At 36.2% G+C, this 18,737-nt stretch overlaps 1 protein-coding gene across 5 annotated transcripts in view; it reads left to right on the plus strand.

Annotated features, from left to right (window-relative positions):
- HERC4 (HECT and RLD domain containing E3 ubiquitin protein ligase 4) overlaps window positions 1-18,737 on the plus strand; it is a 124,965-nt gene that overhangs the window by 83,716 nt on the left and 22,512 nt on the right. For 3 of the 5 annotated variants that reach the window (XM_018042293.1, XM_018042296.1, XM_018042295.1), the window contains 3 exons: window positions 3,073-3,192; window positions 16,296-16,319; window positions 18,318-18,416. In XM_018042293.1, the coding sequence (XP_017897782.1) occupies window positions 3,073-3,192; window positions 16,296-16,319; window positions 18,318-18,416 (243 nt within the window). Of the gene's footprint in view, window positions 1-3,072; window positions 3,193-4,809; window positions 4,939-16,295; window positions 16,320-18,317; window positions 18,417-18,737 lie in introns of those variants that run through there. The other 2 variants (XM_018042294.1, XM_018042297.1) reach the window with 2 other exon arrangements.

The following is an 18,737-nucleotide window of genomic DNA, read 5'->3' on the forward strand; positions in this document are numbered from 1 at the left end:
CAGTGGTATAGAATCCACCCGCCAAAGCAGGAGACACACGAGACATGGGTTCGATCCCTGGATTAGGAAATGGCAACCCACTGCAGTATTTTTGCCTGGAAAATTCCATGGACAGAGGAGCCTGGCAGGCTACAGTCTAGTGAGTTGCAAAGAGTAAGACACAACCGAGGGGAAATATACACACATTCTAACATAGCATTTCTTATAAAAAACATGTCATATCTGCATGATATAAAAGTTGTAAACACTGGTTGCTACTGGTGAGGGAAATTGCAGTTTACCTTTTAAAATAAATATTTCAGATAAAGAAAAATACATCAGAGGTCAGTAGGATGTGGATGATTTTCAACAAGTATCATTAAATTTTTAAAGAGTCCAATGTAATGGTTAATGTATCTATTTAGTCGTTTCTGCAGATAAATATTGGGCTTCCTAGGTGGCTCAGTAGTAAAGATTTGCAGGAAACACTGGGTCTGGAAGATCCCCTGGAGAAGGAAATGGCAGCCCACTCTAGTATTCTTGTCTGGGAAATCCCATGGACAGAGGAGTGTGGCAGACTACAGTCCATGGGATCACAAAAGAGTTGGACACAACTTAGTGATTAAACAACAACAACAACACATAAATATTGGAGAAGGAAAAGCCAATGAGTTTTTGTGTATAATTGCTGGGTTTACTTTCTCTTTTAGCAGCAGAAAGAGTTAAGCTGTAAGGCAAGAGTTGTAAACTTTTTCTGTGAAAGTTTAGATAGTAATGTTTTGTACTTTGTGAACTGTGTGGTTTCTGTTATAACTGCTCAACTCTATTTTTAATATTTTTTATGCTATTGTAAATTATAATTAAAATTATTTTTGATTGTTAGTGGTATGGAGAAATTCAGTTTTGTTGCTCGTGTGGAGAAATTCAGTTGAATTTTCACCTTGTACTCTGTGACCTTGGTAAATTAGTAGTTCTCTCCTAGATTCATTTGCATTTTTTATGTATACACTCATGATATTTTCTTTCCATATTTAATTGGCTAAGACTTCCCAGTGCAGTGTTGAATATAAATGGTTGCAGTGGACAATTCTTGTCTAAGTCTTCATCTTAGAAAGTTTTTAATGTTTTACTCATAAGCATGATATTAGCTGTAGAGTTTTTGTTTTGATTTTAAGGTGAGCTTTATCTGTGTGAAGATAAAGCTATTCCTATCTTTCTATTCCCGGTTTGCTGAGAGTTGTTATTATGAAGGGACGTTGAACTTTGTTAGATGCTTTTTTTTCTGCATCTGTTGAGATGAACAAATTATTATTATTATATTTTTTCCCTGAAATGTAGTAAAATTCATTTGTGTTAATTTAATCATTCCTGGGATAAACTCCACTTAGACATTATTTTATATATAGTTGGATTTAATTTGCTCATATTTTGTTGAGGGTTTTGTGTCAGTGTTCATTAGGGATGTTGATTGGATAAATTTTGTTTCTCATCAGCTTCTTAGCATCAAGGTTATCCTAGCGTCATAAAATGAATTAAGAAGTGATCCCTCTTTCTCTTTGTTCTGAGTTTAAGATTGGTATTATTAATTTTTGATAGAATTCAACAGTGAAGCCATCTTGGCCTGGACTTTTCTTTTGAAAAATGTAAATATTTATTAATAATATTAGATTTAAAAACTAAAGTGTTTTGTATTTCTTATCTTTCTTTTCCTCTACTTGATTGTCCTTAATTTGATCATTTTCTAGGTTCTTAAAGCTGAGAATTTTTTTTTTGGCAATACCACATAGTTGGTGAGATTGAACCCAGTCTGTGGCAGTGAAAACACCGAGTCCTAACCACTAGACCATCACGGAATTCCTGAGCTGAAGCTTATTAGGCTATTGATTTTAGACCTTTTATTTTACCATGATTGTTAAATGCTATCAATTTCCTTCTATGCTCTGCTTTACTGGCATTCCACAAAGTCTGGCTCTGTTGATTGTTTTTTCTCTTAGACTTTTTTTATGTGTCTTTTGTTTTATTTACTTATCTGATTTTGGATATGTCTCACAAGTTTTGAATATGTCTCACAAATTTTGAATGTCTGTAAAATAGGAAAAGCTGAATTTATTCCTGTAAATTTGTATACATCTTGTGTGGTTGTTAGTTTCAGGATTCAAGCCAGTCTAATCTGTAATTACTCTGGAGTTGAGTTTTTATGATTATTAATTAATTATTTATATTTGACCGACCTGAGTCTTTGTTGTTGCTTGTGGACTTTCTCTAGTTGCGGCAAGTGGGGGTGGGATGGGGGTGGTGGTGGCGGTTACTCTCTAGTTTTGTTGGGATGGCTTTTCTTGTTGCGGAACATCGGCTCTGGGTGCTTGGGCTTCAGTAGTTGCAGCTTGCAGGCTCTAGAGCACAGGATCAGCAGTTGTGGTCCACAGCCTTAGTTGCTCCATCGCATGTGGGATCTTCCTGGATCAGGGATCAAACCCGGGCCTCCTGCGCTGGCATGCAAACTCTTTACCACTGAGCCACCAGGGAAGCCCTGGGATCGTCATGACTTCTTGATAAATGAATTATTTTAGCATTATTAAATGGGCCATTTTTCCTCTGGAAATGCTTGTCTTGAAATCTGCTGAGTAGTCTCAGAAAGTTGGTGCTTTCTGTTGGAGTATCCCCCACCAAGTCTCACTTGTGCTTTCATGGTTTAAGAGTTAGCCAAAGATGAAGGGGGAGTTTACATTCAGATTTTGGGGCTTTAGCTATTCTTACTATTATTTAAGTTCCATTCTCAATCAGAAGACTTGATAGTTTCTAGTTTGTATTATATATATATATATTTTAATGGGATAGCTCATGTGGTGTTACATAAATTTTTTTTTAACTTGATTTTGAGGTACTAAATACAGATATCACATCTTATAAATCTTTGTATTTCTCATAGCACTTAACTAGCATTTTACATATGGTAGGCACTCAGTAAATTATTTTTTATAGGAAGAGAAAACAACTAAGAAATCTCAAACCTTTTTCTATTTAAATACTTTTCAGTCTCTTTCTTAGGTACTGGTTAAATTTAATGTTAATTACATTTTAATTTTTTTGTAGGTAAATGAGAAATCTGGACAGATTATTCAATATGATAAATTTTATATACATGAAGTACAAGAATTGATAGACATACGGAATGATTATATCATCTGGGTCCAACAGCAGGCCTATGGAATGGTATGTTACTTATTGCATTTTATGAGTTTTTTTTTTTTGTATCATTTGTTCTAATACAAAGTGAACAACTACGTATTATTAAAATAGCAGAGCTTTTATCCAGAACCCATTTTTAAAATAAAAACATATTGCAAAATAGCAGCTGTATATATATTATTCAGGGTTTATAAGTAAGTGTTCAGCTTTTATATAAAGCCAAACCAAAGACATAGATTACACTTTTTTTTTTTAATTTTAAAATCTTTCATTCTTACATGCGTTCCCAAAAGAAAAATGCAAATATGACTTAGATTTTAAGTTTCATTTATTTTCTATGAGGTTGTCTCTTAATTCTGTAATGCTGAGAATACTGAAGTGCTGATACTTGAACTCTAAGGATATATTAAAATTTTGATATCAGTGCCTCAGAACTACCAGAAGAGAGCTGTGCGACCATTAATTCTTAATTTTTCCCCCTCTTTTATGTATTTAATTTGATTTCAGTTTTTTGGTGTACATCCACAAGGGTACATATTCCTTTCCATGTGGCTAAGTCTCTAATAACTAGACACTTAATGTTCTATTAAAATAATAGCATAGGGACTTCCCTGGTGATCCCATGGTTAAGACTTTCCATCCCAGGGTGTGTCAGTTCAGTTCCTGGTCAGGAAACTAAGATCTCCAAAGATCTGTGTAATCCAAAAAACATAAAAATAATGACATAGTCTTATAAAACTTTAATTACTCATGTGAAATTTCAGTATAGAATTGGATAAGCAGCTAGATATAAAACAGGTTTAATACTCTTATTTGCTAACCTTTGTAATATACTTAAGGCCAACTTTTTCATCTGTGAAGCAGATACTTTAGATAATATGCATGTAGCAGTTCTAGAAAGGAGAAAGGAGCAGTGACCCCGCAAGAGACTGAGTCAGACTTGCCTGTGACTGTCCAGGAGTCGTGGTGGAGGTGTGGGTCAATAGCGGCCTGCCGTGGTGTGTAAGGCACTGAATACATCAGTCCTGGGAGTTGTGGTCCTTTTGAAGGAAGTTACCACAGTTAACCCTACCATAATTTGGCCTGAGGGAGGGAACACAGCCCCACCCATCAACAGAAAATTGGATTAAAGATTTGCTGAGCTTGTTCCTGCCCATCAGTATTCTTACCCTGAGAACCCCATAAACAATATGGGAAGGCAAAAGGATATGACACTGAAAGATGGACTTCCCAGGTTGTTAGGTGCCCAGTATGCTACTGGAAAACAGTGGAGAAATAACTCCAGAAAGAATGAAGAGGCTGAGCCAAAGCGAAAACACCACTCAGTTGTGGATGTGACTGATGATGGAAGTAAAATCTGGTGCTATAAAGAGCAATATTGCATAGGAACCTGAAATGTTAGGTCCATGAGTCAAGGTAAATTGGAAGTGGTCAATCAGGAGATGGCCAGAATGAACATCAACGTTTTAGGAATCAATGGACCAGAATGGGCAAATTTAATTTAGATGACCATTATATCTACTACTGTGGGAGAGAATCCCTTAGAAGAAATGGAGTAGCACTCATATTCAACGAGAGTCCAAAATGCAGTACTTGGGTGCAATCTCAAAAATGACGGAATGATCTTTGTTCATTTCCAAGGCAGACCATTGAAGATCAGAGTAACCCAAGTCTGTGCTCCAGCCATTAACGGTGAAGAAGCTGAAGTTGAACAGTTCTATGAAGACCTACAAGACCTTCTAGAAATAACACCAAAAAAAAAAAGATGTCCTTTTAATCATAGGGGACTGGAGTGCAAAAGTAGGAAGTCAAGAGATAACCTGGAGTAACAGGCAAGTTTGGGCCACAAGTACAAAATGAAGCAGGGCAAAGGCTAATAGTGTTTTGCCAAGAAAATGCACTGGTCATAGCAAACACCCTCTTCCAACAACACAAAAGAATATGCATGCACGTCACCAGATGGTCAGTACCAAAATCAGATTGATTATATTCTTTGTAGTCAAAGATGGAGAAGCTCTAAATACTCAGCAAAAACAAGACCAGGAGCTAACTGTGGCTCAGATCATGAACTCCTTATTGCAGTATTCAGACCTACATAGGAGAAAGTAGGGAAAATCACTAGACCATTCAGGTATGACCTAAGTTAAACCCTTTATGATTATACAATGGAAGTGACAAATAGAGTCAAAGGATTAGATCTGATAGAATACCTGAAGAACTATGTACATACGTTATGTAGTTTGAACATTCTTTGGCATTGTCTTTCTTTGGGATTGGAATGAAAACTGACCTTTTCCAGTCCTGTGCACTGCTGAGTATTCCAATTTGCTGGCATACTGAATGCAGCACTTTCACAGAACCATCTTTTTAGATTTGAAATAGCTCAACTGGAATTAACAATCACCTCCATAACATTACACAGGAGGCAGTGATCAGAACCATCACCAAGAAGCAAGCAAAAAGGCAAAATGGTAGTCTGAGAAGGCTTTACAAATAGCTGAAAAAAGAAGAGAAGCTAAAGGTAAAGGAGAAAAGAAAAGATGTCCACATCTGAATGCAGAGTTCCAAAGAATAGCAGGGAGAGATAAGAAACCCTTCCTAAGTGATCCGTGCAGAGAAATAGAGGAAAACAATACAATGGGAAAGGCTAGAGATCTCTTCAAGGGAACATTTCATACAAAGATGTTCACAATTAAGGACAGAAATGGTATGGACCTAACAGAAGCAGATGTTAAGAGGTGGCAGGAATACACAGAAGAATATACAATAAAGGTCATCTTCATGACCCAGATAACCACAGTGGTGCGATCCCTCACCTAGAGCCAGATATCCTGAAGTACAAAGTCAAGTGGGCCTTAGGAAGCATCACTACAAACAAAGCTAGTGGAGGTGATTGTTAATTCCAGTTGAGCTATTTCAAATCTAAAAAGATGGTTCTGTGAAAGTGCTGCATTCAGTATGCCAGCAAATTTGGAATACTCAGCAGTGGCCACAGGACTGGAAAAGGTCAGTTTTCATTCCAATCCCAAAGAAAGACAATGCCAAAGAATGTTCAAACTACTGCACAACTGCACTCATCTCACACGCTAGCAAAGTAATGCTCAAAATTCTCCAAGCCAGGCTTCAACAGTATGTGAACCGAGAACTTCCAGATGTTCAAGCTGGATTTGAAAAAGGCAGAGGAACCAGAGATCAAATTGCCAACATCCGTTGTAACATTGAAAAAGCAAGAAAATTCCAGAAAAACATCTACTTTTGGTTCATTGACTATGCTAAAGCCTTTTGACTGTGTGGATCACAACAAACTGGAAAATTCTCCAAGTGATGGGAATAGCAGACCACCTTACCTACCTCCTGCGAAACCTGTATGCAGGTCAAGAAGCTACAGTTAGACATGGAACACTGGACTGGTTCCAAATTGAGAAAGGAGTACATCAAGGCTGTATATTGTCACCCTGCCTGTTTAACTTATATGCAGAGAACATTATATGAAATGTGGGGCAGGATGAAGCACAAGTTGGAATCAAGATTGCCGGGAGAAATATCAGTAACCTCGGATATGCAGATGACACCACCTGTATGGCAGAAAGCTAAGAGGAACTAAAGAGACTCTTTAGTGTGGCTCATAACAAACTGGAAAATTCTTCAAGAGATGGGAATAGCAGACCACCTTATCTGCTTCCTGCAAAACCTGTATGCAGGTCAAGAAGCAAAGGTTTGACAAAGGTCCGTCTAGTCAAAGCTATGGTTTTTTTTTCAGCAGTCAGGTATGGATGAGAGATTTGGACCATAAAGAAGGCTGAGCACCAAAGAACTGATGCTTTTGAACTGTGGTGTTGGAGAAGACTGTTGAGAGTCCTTTGGACTGCAAGAAAATCAAACCAGTCAATCCTAAAAGAAATTAGTCCTGCATATTTACTGAAAGGACTGATGCTAAAGCTCTAATACTTCGGCCGCCTGATGTAAAAGTGAAAGAGGAGATTGAAAAAGCTGACTTAAAACTCAACATTACAAAAACTAAGATCATGGCATCTGGTCCCAAGACTTCATGGCAAGTAGATGGGGAAACAGTGGGGACAGTGGCAGACTTTTCTTGGGCTCCAAAATCACTGCAGATGGTGACTGCAGCCATGAAACTAAAAAATGCATGCTCCTTGGGAGAAAAGCTGTGACCAACCTAGAGAGCATATTAAAAAGCAGAGACATTACTTTGCTGACAAAAGTCTGTTTAGTCAAAGCTACGGTTTTTTCAGTAGTCATGTATGGATGTGAGAGTTGGACCATAAAGAAGGCTGAGCGCCAAAGAGTTGATGCTTTTGAACTATGGTGTTGGAGAAAACTTTTTTTTTAATTTGGAGAAAACTCTTGAGAGTCCCTTGCCCTACAAGGAGATCAAACCAGTCAATCCTAAATCTGTCTTGAATATTCATTGGAAGGACTGATGCTAAAGCTCCAATACTTTGGCCACTGGATTCGAAGAACTGACTCATCAGAAAAGACCCTGATGCTGGGAAAGATTGAAGGCAGGAGGAGAAGGGGACAGAGATGAGATGGTTGGATGGCATCACTGACTCAATGGACATGAATTTGAGTAAACTCCAGGAGTTGGTGATGAACAGGGAAGCCTGGCGTACTGCAGTCCATGGGATCACGGAGGCAGACGTGACTGAGTGACTGAACTGAACTGAATTCTAGCAAGGCCTTTGATTGGTTGCTAGGTACCAACTGCAAGCTCCTTGTGAATAGGCACTCTGTCAATTTATTCACCTGTACTTTTTATAGTGTCTCATATATGTCTTGTAGGCCCTTAGAAAGTACAGTAGTTTTTGAATAGCAGTGCAGTTTACGTATGCTCTTTTTAGGGTACTCTTCCCTATAGGAATAAGGTGACTTCCAGAACATCTTGAACACTTTCTAGAACATAGCAAAGACTTCCCTAGGTACTTAGATCTTCATTGGGACAGACTTGTTGATTATTTTCCCAAGTCACTAGGAGGCTCAGTCAAGTTTACAACCAACTTACAGATTTATGTCTACCCATTTGCTCATTCAGCAAAAACTTAGTAAGAATCTTCTGTGTAACAGACAGGCTTCCCAGGTGGTGCTAGTGTTAAAGAATCCATGTGCCAGTGCGGGAGGTGCAAGAGACGAGGGTTCAGTCCCTGAGTTGGGAAGATCCCCTGGCGTAAGAAATGGCACCCCCAATCCATGCTTCTTAGCTGAAAAATTCCATGAACAGAGGAGTCTGACAGGCTGAGAAGAGTCAGGTATGAGTGAGCAACTGAAGACACATGTAACAAGCACTTATTTAGGTATTAGAAATACAGTGCTGAGCCAGATGGATAAGGCCTGTTCTCATGAAACTTATAATCTAGTAGGCAAGATGAATAGTAATCAAGTAATGCACACCCTTCTTCCCCTGCCATAGAAAGCTAATAATGTACACTATATAGAGGATGAAAATAAGAGAAGGTAATAAAGACTGGATGGTTTCTTACAGTTGGGTAATCAGGAGAGTCTTTTCTAATGAAGTATGATCTGTAATCTAAATGAGAAAAAGCAGCTATGTAAGATCAGTGCAAGGAAAACTTCAGGAAAAATGAGTATCTAGTAAAAGACCTTTGGCGAGAACAAGTGTTTGAAGGATAGAAGAAGGCCAGTATAAAATGGGCTTCCAAGGTGGCGCAGTGGTAAGGAATCCACCTACCAATGCAAGAGACAAAAGAGACACCGGTTTGATCTCTGGGTTGGGAAGATCCTCTGGAGTAAGAAATGATAACCCACTCCAGTGTTCTTGCCTGGGAAATCCCATGGACAGAGGAGCCTGGCGGGCTACAGTCCCTGGTGTTGCAAAATGTTGTACATAACAGAGACTGAGCACACACATTGCTAAAAATAAGGGAATGGGGAGAGTTCTGAGAAACAGTCAGAGAAATGGGCAGGTGCCAGATCATGCAAAGTTCAGTAGATTAAGGTCAGAAATACGGATTTTATCTGAAGTGTTAGGATTAGCTGTTGGATGCTGGTGAACCTAAGGTGGATATTGTACAGTGTAATTTATATTCTGAAATAACTACCCTATCAGCTGTGTGGAGGTTGGAATGAGGGGGATGGAACAAAAATTCAGAGGGAGACTAGTTAGAAGATAGTTTTAGTAGGTTAGGGGAGAGAAAATGGTGAGTTTGGCCATGGTTGGTAGTTATATAATGGAAGGAGGAAATAAATGGTCTTGAGTACCTCTTGGAGGTAAAAGGCACAAGAATTATTGATGGATATGAAATGAGGAAAGGAGAGAAATCAACAAATGAGATGAAAGGTAGAAGGAAAACTAGAGTAGTGTTGTGGAAACTGAAAAAGGGAAGGAGAAATCTGTATTGAATGCTGTTGAGAAACAGGGTAAAACCATGGAATTGAGCAGTGAGTTTGGTTTCATGAAGGTCACTGGTAACCTTGATAATGCCAGTCTAGGTAAGTTATGCTTAAGATAAATCTAGGGGTGAGGAATAGGGAACAGCATTCATAGGCAGTACTTTCACAGAGTTCTACACTTGAGAGGAGGGGGTAAGAAAAGTAGAGCTATAGCTGGAGTCAAGGGACAGCAGTTTTTTGAGAAGGAAAATCCTTGACTTCTGGAAAGCTATGAATAAATATTTCCTTTTTCCTTCCCTGTTTTAACTAAATCTCTCATCTAGATAAAGCTTTTCACACTCTTCTTCCAGAGAACTCCTAAGACAGGAGAAAAAACATATTTCTTGAGGTTATTAATTTTCCCTCTGCAAGACTTGTTTGAAGTCTCATATCTCATCTTTGAGTGAATGAAGATTTCAGGCTTAAAAATATTTATTGTAAAAGGAGTTAAAATTATTTACCCTTGAGGGACACTGATGATTGAGACAATGAACTTTTTTTATTCTAAGACTTTTCATGTAAACGCTGACATACCACCTCGGTAACCTAGGTCTTAGAGCAGTGTTTTTGAGACTTCATTACTATATAGACTCCTTTTAAAATAAAACAATTCCTTTAAGAAGCTTAATGTTCACTTACCCTGCTTACGACCATCTTATTTAAATGTATGCAAATACTAAACTAGTTCTAAACTCCTGGTTCTTAGCTTTTAAAAGAATTCTAAAGCCATAACAAATATGTAAATTAAGTATAACACTACAAATTTTAAAATGAGGTTATTATTTAGTATGGAGGATGATTATGTTGTCTTGATCAGGAATCTCCGCTCACAACCTGATTATGATAAGAAAGGAGTGTAACATAAGAGCACTTAGGTTCCTATATCATCTCAACACTTTATTTTACTGTTTTTCTTTTTTATTAAATCTAATTCCTTGTGGTATACAATAAATCCTTGCTGCTTATCTGTTTTATGTACAGTAGTTTATAGCTGTAATCCCCTACTCCTAATTTGTTCCTCCTACTCCCTCCCCTTTGGTAACTATAAGTTTGTTTGCTATATGAGTCTGTTTTCTGTTTTGTACATAGATTCAGTTGTACTATTTTTTAGATTGCACATGTAACTTATATAGTATTTGTATTTCTGTCTAACTTACTTCACTAAACATTTCACTCTCTCCTGGAGAGTTATATCCTCTTGGATCACCGTGAATTAGATCTGATGTCCTTTGACATCTGAATTTTTACCTAGTATGTAGTGTAAAACAATTCTGAACAGGTTAAGAGAAAATGCCAGTCTAATAGAACTTTTAAGGTAGCAATAATCTTGTGCTTTGTGGTAACCCTGTGGTTTGAATGTTTGCTTTTAAACTTAGAGGCTTATATCCAAACTTCTCTTTGTGTATAACTGTGATGATATCAAATTGAATTTCCTTAGGAACTCTTTCAATGCCACTGTTATCTGGTGAGAGGGAGACAGTAGAGGGCCATCTTATTTCAATATTTTCCAAGTTGCTGTACTTGCTCTCCTCTTTCAACCGCATGATTTTCCTTTTTCTCCATTTATAGACAGACTGGTATTGAATGTGTGGTTGTGGCAGTAGAAACTTGTTCTTTAATTGGCACAGTGGATTTAAGATCACATCTTAGAAATCAGAATCTAGAACCCATGATTTGGGTTCTTCTAGTCTTTTGGAAATAGAAGGTTGACAGTTTACTTTGAAGGTCTTTGACTAACTCAAGTAGTTTATTAATTTATATTATAATATCTGAAGGAGCATTCTGTGGGAGAACTCAAACCACTTTCACATTTACATATAACACTAAAGGCTTTTTTTCCCTGAGACTGTTTAATAAAATTCATACTAGCATTACTAATGTTGACACTAGGTTGAACATCATATGGGCCTTGTAAATAAAGTTAGTAAAGTTTTAAAGAGTCTATCCTAAAGATCCAAGTTATTTTGTGATGATATAGATATGTATATGTGTATTTATATAACCAACAGATATATACACATACATATGTATAATATTATTGAACAAGAGTTATGATCTTGAAATAATTCCATTCCTTTGGTGTGAAAGTTTATAATATTCCTTGATAGAACATAGTAACTATGAATTATAAAAAATGTCTATAAATTTTATTTATATATGCATGTGTTTTATATATGTAAATATATGCACTATGCTGTGCTGTGCTTAGTTGCTAAGTCATGTCTGACTCTTTGCAACCCCATGAACTGTAGCCCGCCATGCTCCTCTGTTCATGGGATTCTCCAGGCAAGAATACTGGAGTTGGTTGCCATGCCCTCCGCCAGGGGATATTCCCAACCCAGAGATTGAACCCAGGTCTCAGTTCATTGCAAACAGATTCCTTATCGTCTGAGCCACCAGGGAGACAAAATATATACACATATGTGTGTGAAACTTCACCTTGTTCTAAACACTGCAACAAGATTATTTCACCTTTATTATATTGCTTTTATTATATTTCTCTTTATGCTATAGTCTGTTGAGATTTTTTTTTTTCTCAGATTTTCTTTCCCAGTCAAGTATTTTAAGAATCCATCAGGTATATAAACCTTAAACTAACACAGAGCCATATGTCATTTATAATTCAATAGAACTAGAAGGAAAAAAACCCATTTGGTGTAAACTTTTAAGAATGCATCAGGTATATGCTTTCCTTGTCTCTAAACATTAAAAACTAATTCTGTGAATTTTTTGCACCCCTTACAATGTCCTTTTGTACGGCTGAGACTAACTTTTCACCTAATCCTCTCCTATTTTCTTTCATCTGTTTCCCTCTACACATTTCCGTGAAGTTTTTGCTTGATCCTCCTACTCCTGCCACTTTGGATTCCTTTTGCTTTTTATCTGTTTTTCTCCCTCTACAGTAAATAGTTTCTGGCAAAATAAAAGGGTATGTGAGTTTTCTCTTTATCTTCTTCTATTTGATGTTTTTTCCCCCACTTTCTAGATACTATTCTTAGTTTGTTTGCTTACTTCTTTTAACTTTGCTCTAAAATTGTTTCTAAAAATACTTTAGTGGGAAATTCCCTAGTGGTCCAGTGGTTCGGGTTTTCACTGCCAAGGGCTGGGTTCGATCCCTGATCAGGGAACTAGGTTCCCGCAAGCTATGAGGCATAGTCAAAAGACAAAAATACTTCAGTGGTTACAACTAATCTTTTTGCTACTTTTTTCTTCCTTTTCTTATCCTTTTTGTTACTGTACAGTATCAATATATATCTAGTAAAAATTGATGAATGTATAAAAAGTTCTATGCTGAGTCTTTGCCTGTTATAATTGAATCAAGTTAAGCATTTTTAAAAGTGTGTATTCATTTATTTCAAGAACTGTGTATGTCTATGTCAGATACAAGTAAGTACTAATTAAATATATTTGATAAACTGGTGAAATTTTTAGTCTTTGATATTATACTTTATATATTTTTAAGTCATAACTGTAATTTCAGTATTAATTTTGCCGTGTTTATAAGTCATTACTGTATTCGTTCTCTGGAGTTAAGGTTTTATACTTTAACTATGGACAGTGCTGAGCTAATGACATGACATGCTCACCAGCAAACCGGGAAGATAGCCTGATGTAACACCTGGGAAGACCAGCTGGTACTTCCTGGGTTTGAGCTTCTTCCTCATTTAATGAAATGAAGAAATTAAAGTACATTTGCATACTTTAATATTTGTGATACATTTAATACTTGCATTATAAACCTTGTAGCTATAATATTTCCCAGAATGTTCTCATTTGCTTTCTAAGTCCCCTTGTAATCTTTAATGGCATTAATATTTTGTGGATTCTTGGACTGATTCCTTATGCCTTGAATTACCAAGTTATATTTGTATATTTTTCATTTTCTTCATGTTTTAGAAGTATCTTTTATATTTTTCTCTAGTCACCAACACTTCATATTTATTTGAATTACTTCAGTGACTTCAGCATCCTCTGTTTATACTTAGAGTAATTGTGTTACACTCTTAAATAATGATGCCACCAGCAACGATACAGTGTTTTGCCATAAGTAATATGTTGAAACTAAAATGTGCCAAGGAATTGCATTTTTTTTGGTCTAAAATTAAGTAAATTATCATTCACTATTGATGTTTAAAGTAGCCTTAGTGAAGTTTGCTTCAGACAGTGAGACCCTGACTTTGAACATTCCTTCATGCCTTTCTCAGTCAGGTTTCTAGGACATTGGGTAACTAAAATTAGGCATATCTTGACCTAATTTCAGGGCCTCCGGTCTACAAACAGCCAGCAGATAGTACTTAGGTATGTGGATTTGGAGCCAAGAGTAGACTGTGGGTTAAATGATGCGGTGGGTTTTCAGCAGTGGACCTTCAGTTGACCGCACCTATTTCGCCAGTATCCTGTCCCATACCGCCCCCGCCCCTGCCACCACCACCACTGTTTTTCTTTTAAATTTCCCTTGGAAATACTACGGTGGCTCAGTTAGACTCGAAACTAATATAGTGACTACCTTACAATCCTGATACTTCCCAGAGGAGTTTACCCTTGCTTTGTGCGTATTTACTTTGTTTTCAGTGTTTAAGCTTTTGTCTTAGGTTTCTTAACACTTAAATTGAAATTTCTAATAGTGATCTTAATCTGGTTTTTCCTTTGATGCTTCTTCCCTAGGTAAATCATTTTGCTTGGTATCTTATACTCTCTCTTCTTTTCCCAAGTTATCTACATCCCATTATTTTTTCATATTTCTTCTAGCTTACATCTCTCTCTACAATCAGACTTATGGTTTAGTTGCACTGTAAATTCTGACAGTCTTCCCAATGCAAAATGATATGCCTAGCATCTTTATTTACATGTAGCAACAAAGTACATATAGGTTAGTGTTTCATTATTAATAGTAAAATCCATCTTCCATGATACCAGGTATGAAACATAGTTATCAAATTGGCCATAGGTAGTCAGAAAAATGTTGAAAGGTGTTTCTTACTCAAACCTTCTTAGTTGTAGCAGGACTTTAAAAACATCCCACAAGATATATTTAGTACCATACAAGTATTTCAGGTGTTCCTGTTAAATTGCCTTTAATTAAACTGAGTGTAATCTAAATGGCTTTTTCTGCAGAACAGCTTCTATAATGTATCTGCTAGCACTGCCATTGGGACACATATGTAGTGATAATTTGGTACTCAGAGTTTTTTTTAATTAAGCGATTGTAAATATTTATCTTTCTCAGAATAGGAAGTTAAAGTCATATTTACTTATGCTTATACTGTCTTGGTTTTATTTGGCACAATATAGTAAATAAACACTAAATGTTTGCTAATATAGTAAAGCTTCCAGTGATACCCCTTGAGATATATGCAAGAATCCAGCCAACTGCAGAGTTACAGGGAACAGTTCACAAAGACTGCCCTTACTTCTGATACTAGTTGCGAGGTTGGAAGATTCCTGGAACCATTGTCAGGTTCAATAATTTGCTACAAAACTTCACAGAACTAATTGGAAACTGTTACATTGACATTTACAGTTATTATAAGGAGAGAGTTCAGATTAAAATCAGCCAAGGGGAAAAGTGCTTAGGGTAGAGTCTGGCAAAGGTACCAAAGACTGAGCTTTTGTCTTCCTCTCCCTGAGGAGTCATGGACAAGTTACTTTCCTAGCATCTGTTTGTGTCAATACTCACAGAGTATTGCCAACCAAGCAGCTCTCTAGAGCCTTGGTGCCCAGAGTTTTTGTTGAGGCTCCATCACATACTGCCTATCTGGATGGCCTTTACTTGCCAACCCTTCTGGAGTAAGAACTGATAACTACATATCCCAGAGTCTCCAGGAAAACAGTGATACTCCTGTTGAGGTATGAAATTCCAAAGTCCTATAGGTTGTCTTCCAGGGCAAAATCAGACTACTGGGAGAGGATCTCTTTGGGTAAGATTAACTCCTCACTATACAAGGTACCATCTGCAAATTTAGTAACATACTTTTGGAGATTTTAACCCTTTATTTGAGTCTTCACTCTAAACATACACGAAAGCTTTTTTCAAGAAAGTGTTGTATATTTCTGTTCAGTGCAATGGTAAGCTTTCATTATAATTTTCATTATTATATCCTTTATGAATCTCTCTCTCTCTCTTCATTTCTTGTTTCTACTTGGCAACCCCTATCCCCTGTCTTGTACTTCCTATTTTAAGCTAATTTAATGTTAAAGAATCCTTAGTTTTTAGATACCTGCATTTCACTGGTTATTTCTGATGAATAACTTATGGCTTATTTTCTCCATGTAGCTCTTTAATCTACTAAACACTTTACAAACGTTTTGTCAAGATTAACCAAGTCTTTGAGGAATATTTTCTCCCATTTTCCAAGTGGAGAAATTGGGCCATAAAATTATTTCTTCAAGACCAAATTAGTTGTAAGATTAGTTTTTCTGTTCTGCTTAAATTCTGCAAATGACGTACTTACTTGCTGAAACCAAATTTCATTATGTTCAAGCCTCAATGATTTTCTGATCACAAGATATCTGAAAGAAAGTTCTTAGTACATTTTTAGATATATAAGGTATATGTAGAAAGGGTAAGTTTTGTTGTAGATGTATCTTGGTCTACTTCATTAATTCAGTATTCTACTGTAGCAGAATAAATGAAATGCTACTTTGAATAGAAATGGTTAAATTTGGACACTAACATTGCTCTTTCCTCATTACTGTTACATTCTGCACTGCCGTCTTAGGATGTCAACCATGGATTAACTGAGGTAAGTTTGGTGTAATAAAGTCTCCTGTTCAGAGTAAGATATACTCTGTGTTGTCTTAAGTGATTGGAGATCCCAAGCTTCCTCTTTTTTGTGACCGTAAAACATATATATATATATATATATATATATATATATATAAATGAGTGTATAGAATTTGCCCTATATTAACATTTCAGAGGAATTTCCTAAAGAAAATTAGACCCTTTTTTCTTTAGTTAACATTACACTATGTTTGTTTTAAAACATTACATTATGTTTGTTTTAAAATATTTCCTATCCTCTTAAAGTCTTTCAGAATAAAATTTATAGTGTCCTCAAAATAAAAAAAAAGCAAACTTGTAAAATTTAACAAAGGCCTACACAGAAGGCAGGAAATATTTTATGTTAGAGAAGTAGAATTAGCTTCAGTTTTTAAACTGATGCTTGATATTCAACTTGGTCATAAAATTGAATAAACTTTCAAGGTTCTAGCATTTTGGCTTACATAATCAACAATCCCGAACCACCTTTTTTAAACACTTGGGAATTTTGTATTATACTTCTGTTATGGACGTTAGGTTTTGTTGTTTACTTTGCTTTTTTTCCCAGCACTTGAATCAGTGACATATTTAGAATTAGCTTTAAATTATAGGCCCAACATTGTTTGCTTCCTCACCCTCAAGTAGAAGCAGCATATAAAATTATGAAATCAAAGAGTGCTGAGGCTGATGAGGACTTTAGAAACTGTCTCAGTCTTCTAGATTCAGAATAGTGAAAACTCTAGGAAAGTCATCAATAGCTGGTTAGTGACACAGACACAGGGTGGAGGGTCAAATGGTCACATGAAAAATAGCCAAGAATGATAACTTACTTAAGGATTAATATAACTCAGCATGTTGTCTTACATGTTGAGAACAGCGAATTGATAATCTTGGGTTCTGTGTAGATTAGGCACTATTGAATTACTTCATTGTTTTTGATGGCCATAGTTAAAAGAGGCCTGGACAAGTTGAAATATATTTAAAAATGGCAGTTGGGATGTAGAAGAGTTGGAAACCATATTATTTTTCTGGATGGTTGGAAAAACTGGGCATATTTAGTGAGGACAAAAGACAACTTAGGAAGAACATGGGAGCACGAAGTCTCTAAACCATATAAACTTCCCTGCAGGGGCAGAATGAAGAGTGAAATACAAAACAAAGTGATATGTAGAAATGCAGATTCAGATTTAATATAAAAAGCTTTCTAAGAACTTGAAGAGAGTTGCTTCATGGTGTATTGTCTTCACGGGAAGCCTTATAAGGAGAAGGGACTCTGTCAGAACTAGCACAGAAATTTTTCTTTGTTGGATACATGGTAGAAATACATCCTCTAGCTGATCTGTGACTGGCAGTTCATAGCTCTTTGTATTTTTCTGGCCTGTTAAAAACTTGGCAGTCAATCACTATTTCATCTGCTAGGATAAGTAATCGATAAGGTGACTAATATCTGATAATGGTAAGATCAACTATTATTGATCAGCTTTGTAGGTTGACAGAAAATAATGGTACTAATCATGCTTATTTTGTATGTTGAATGAACAAATTTTGGGCCTCACAAAATGTTGGCACCCTGTTGCATGCAGTAAATATCTGTTGAATGAATAAGTAGATTGCTTATCATTGGCCTCAGTTGCTAGAGTAGCGCTAACATATAAGAACTGAGTACTGTATTTAACAGAGGAGCCCCAAATTTAGAATAAATTTCCAATCTAGTTCACTGAAACTTCGAGTTTAATACAGGTTAAGCAAACGATACCTGTAATTTATAATTTTATGGGTCCCTAAGTATACAATTCTCTCCCCAAATTGGGAATTAGGGTTCTTTATTCTAGTGCTTCATCTAATTATCAGTATAATTCCTGAATGACACAAAGCAAATAAACCAAGAATATGATCAACTTTACACAAGAAATGACAGTACCTACAAGAAATATGTCACAAACCAGTTTGTACTAATAAGATAATTTTTTATTTCCAGTTGGCAGATATCCCTGTTACAATCTGCACATATCCATTTGTATTTGACGCCCAAGCAAAAACTACTCTGTTACAAACAGATGCAGTCTTACAGATGCAGGTAAAATGTTGTATAGTACTGGTTTAACTTGAGAGTAGTTTTTTAATTGTCTGTGGTGTTTTCTTAAAGTAAATATTTGAAATGTCTTTGGGGATACTTTTTACCTTTGTAGTCTGTCTTTTGCAAAGGTACTTTCACCAAAGTATCTTTAGTACCTATAAGACTGTTGGATGTAAATTGTGCATTCTTATAAGGGATACTTAAACATATTTAAAAGGAAATAGAATAATATATATAGGATATAAGGAAATAGAATTTAGATTTTTATCATTTTATATTTTAAAATGGTATAATCTTTCATCACAGAAATATGTAGCTTTT

The sequence above is a fragment of the Capra hircus genome, chromosome 28 (assembly GCF_001704415.2).
Source record: "Capra hircus breed San Clemente chromosome 28, ASM170441v1, whole genome shotgun sequence".
Taxonomy (NCBI): domain Eukaryota; kingdom Metazoa; phylum Chordata; class Mammalia; order Artiodactyla; family Bovidae; genus Capra; species Capra hircus.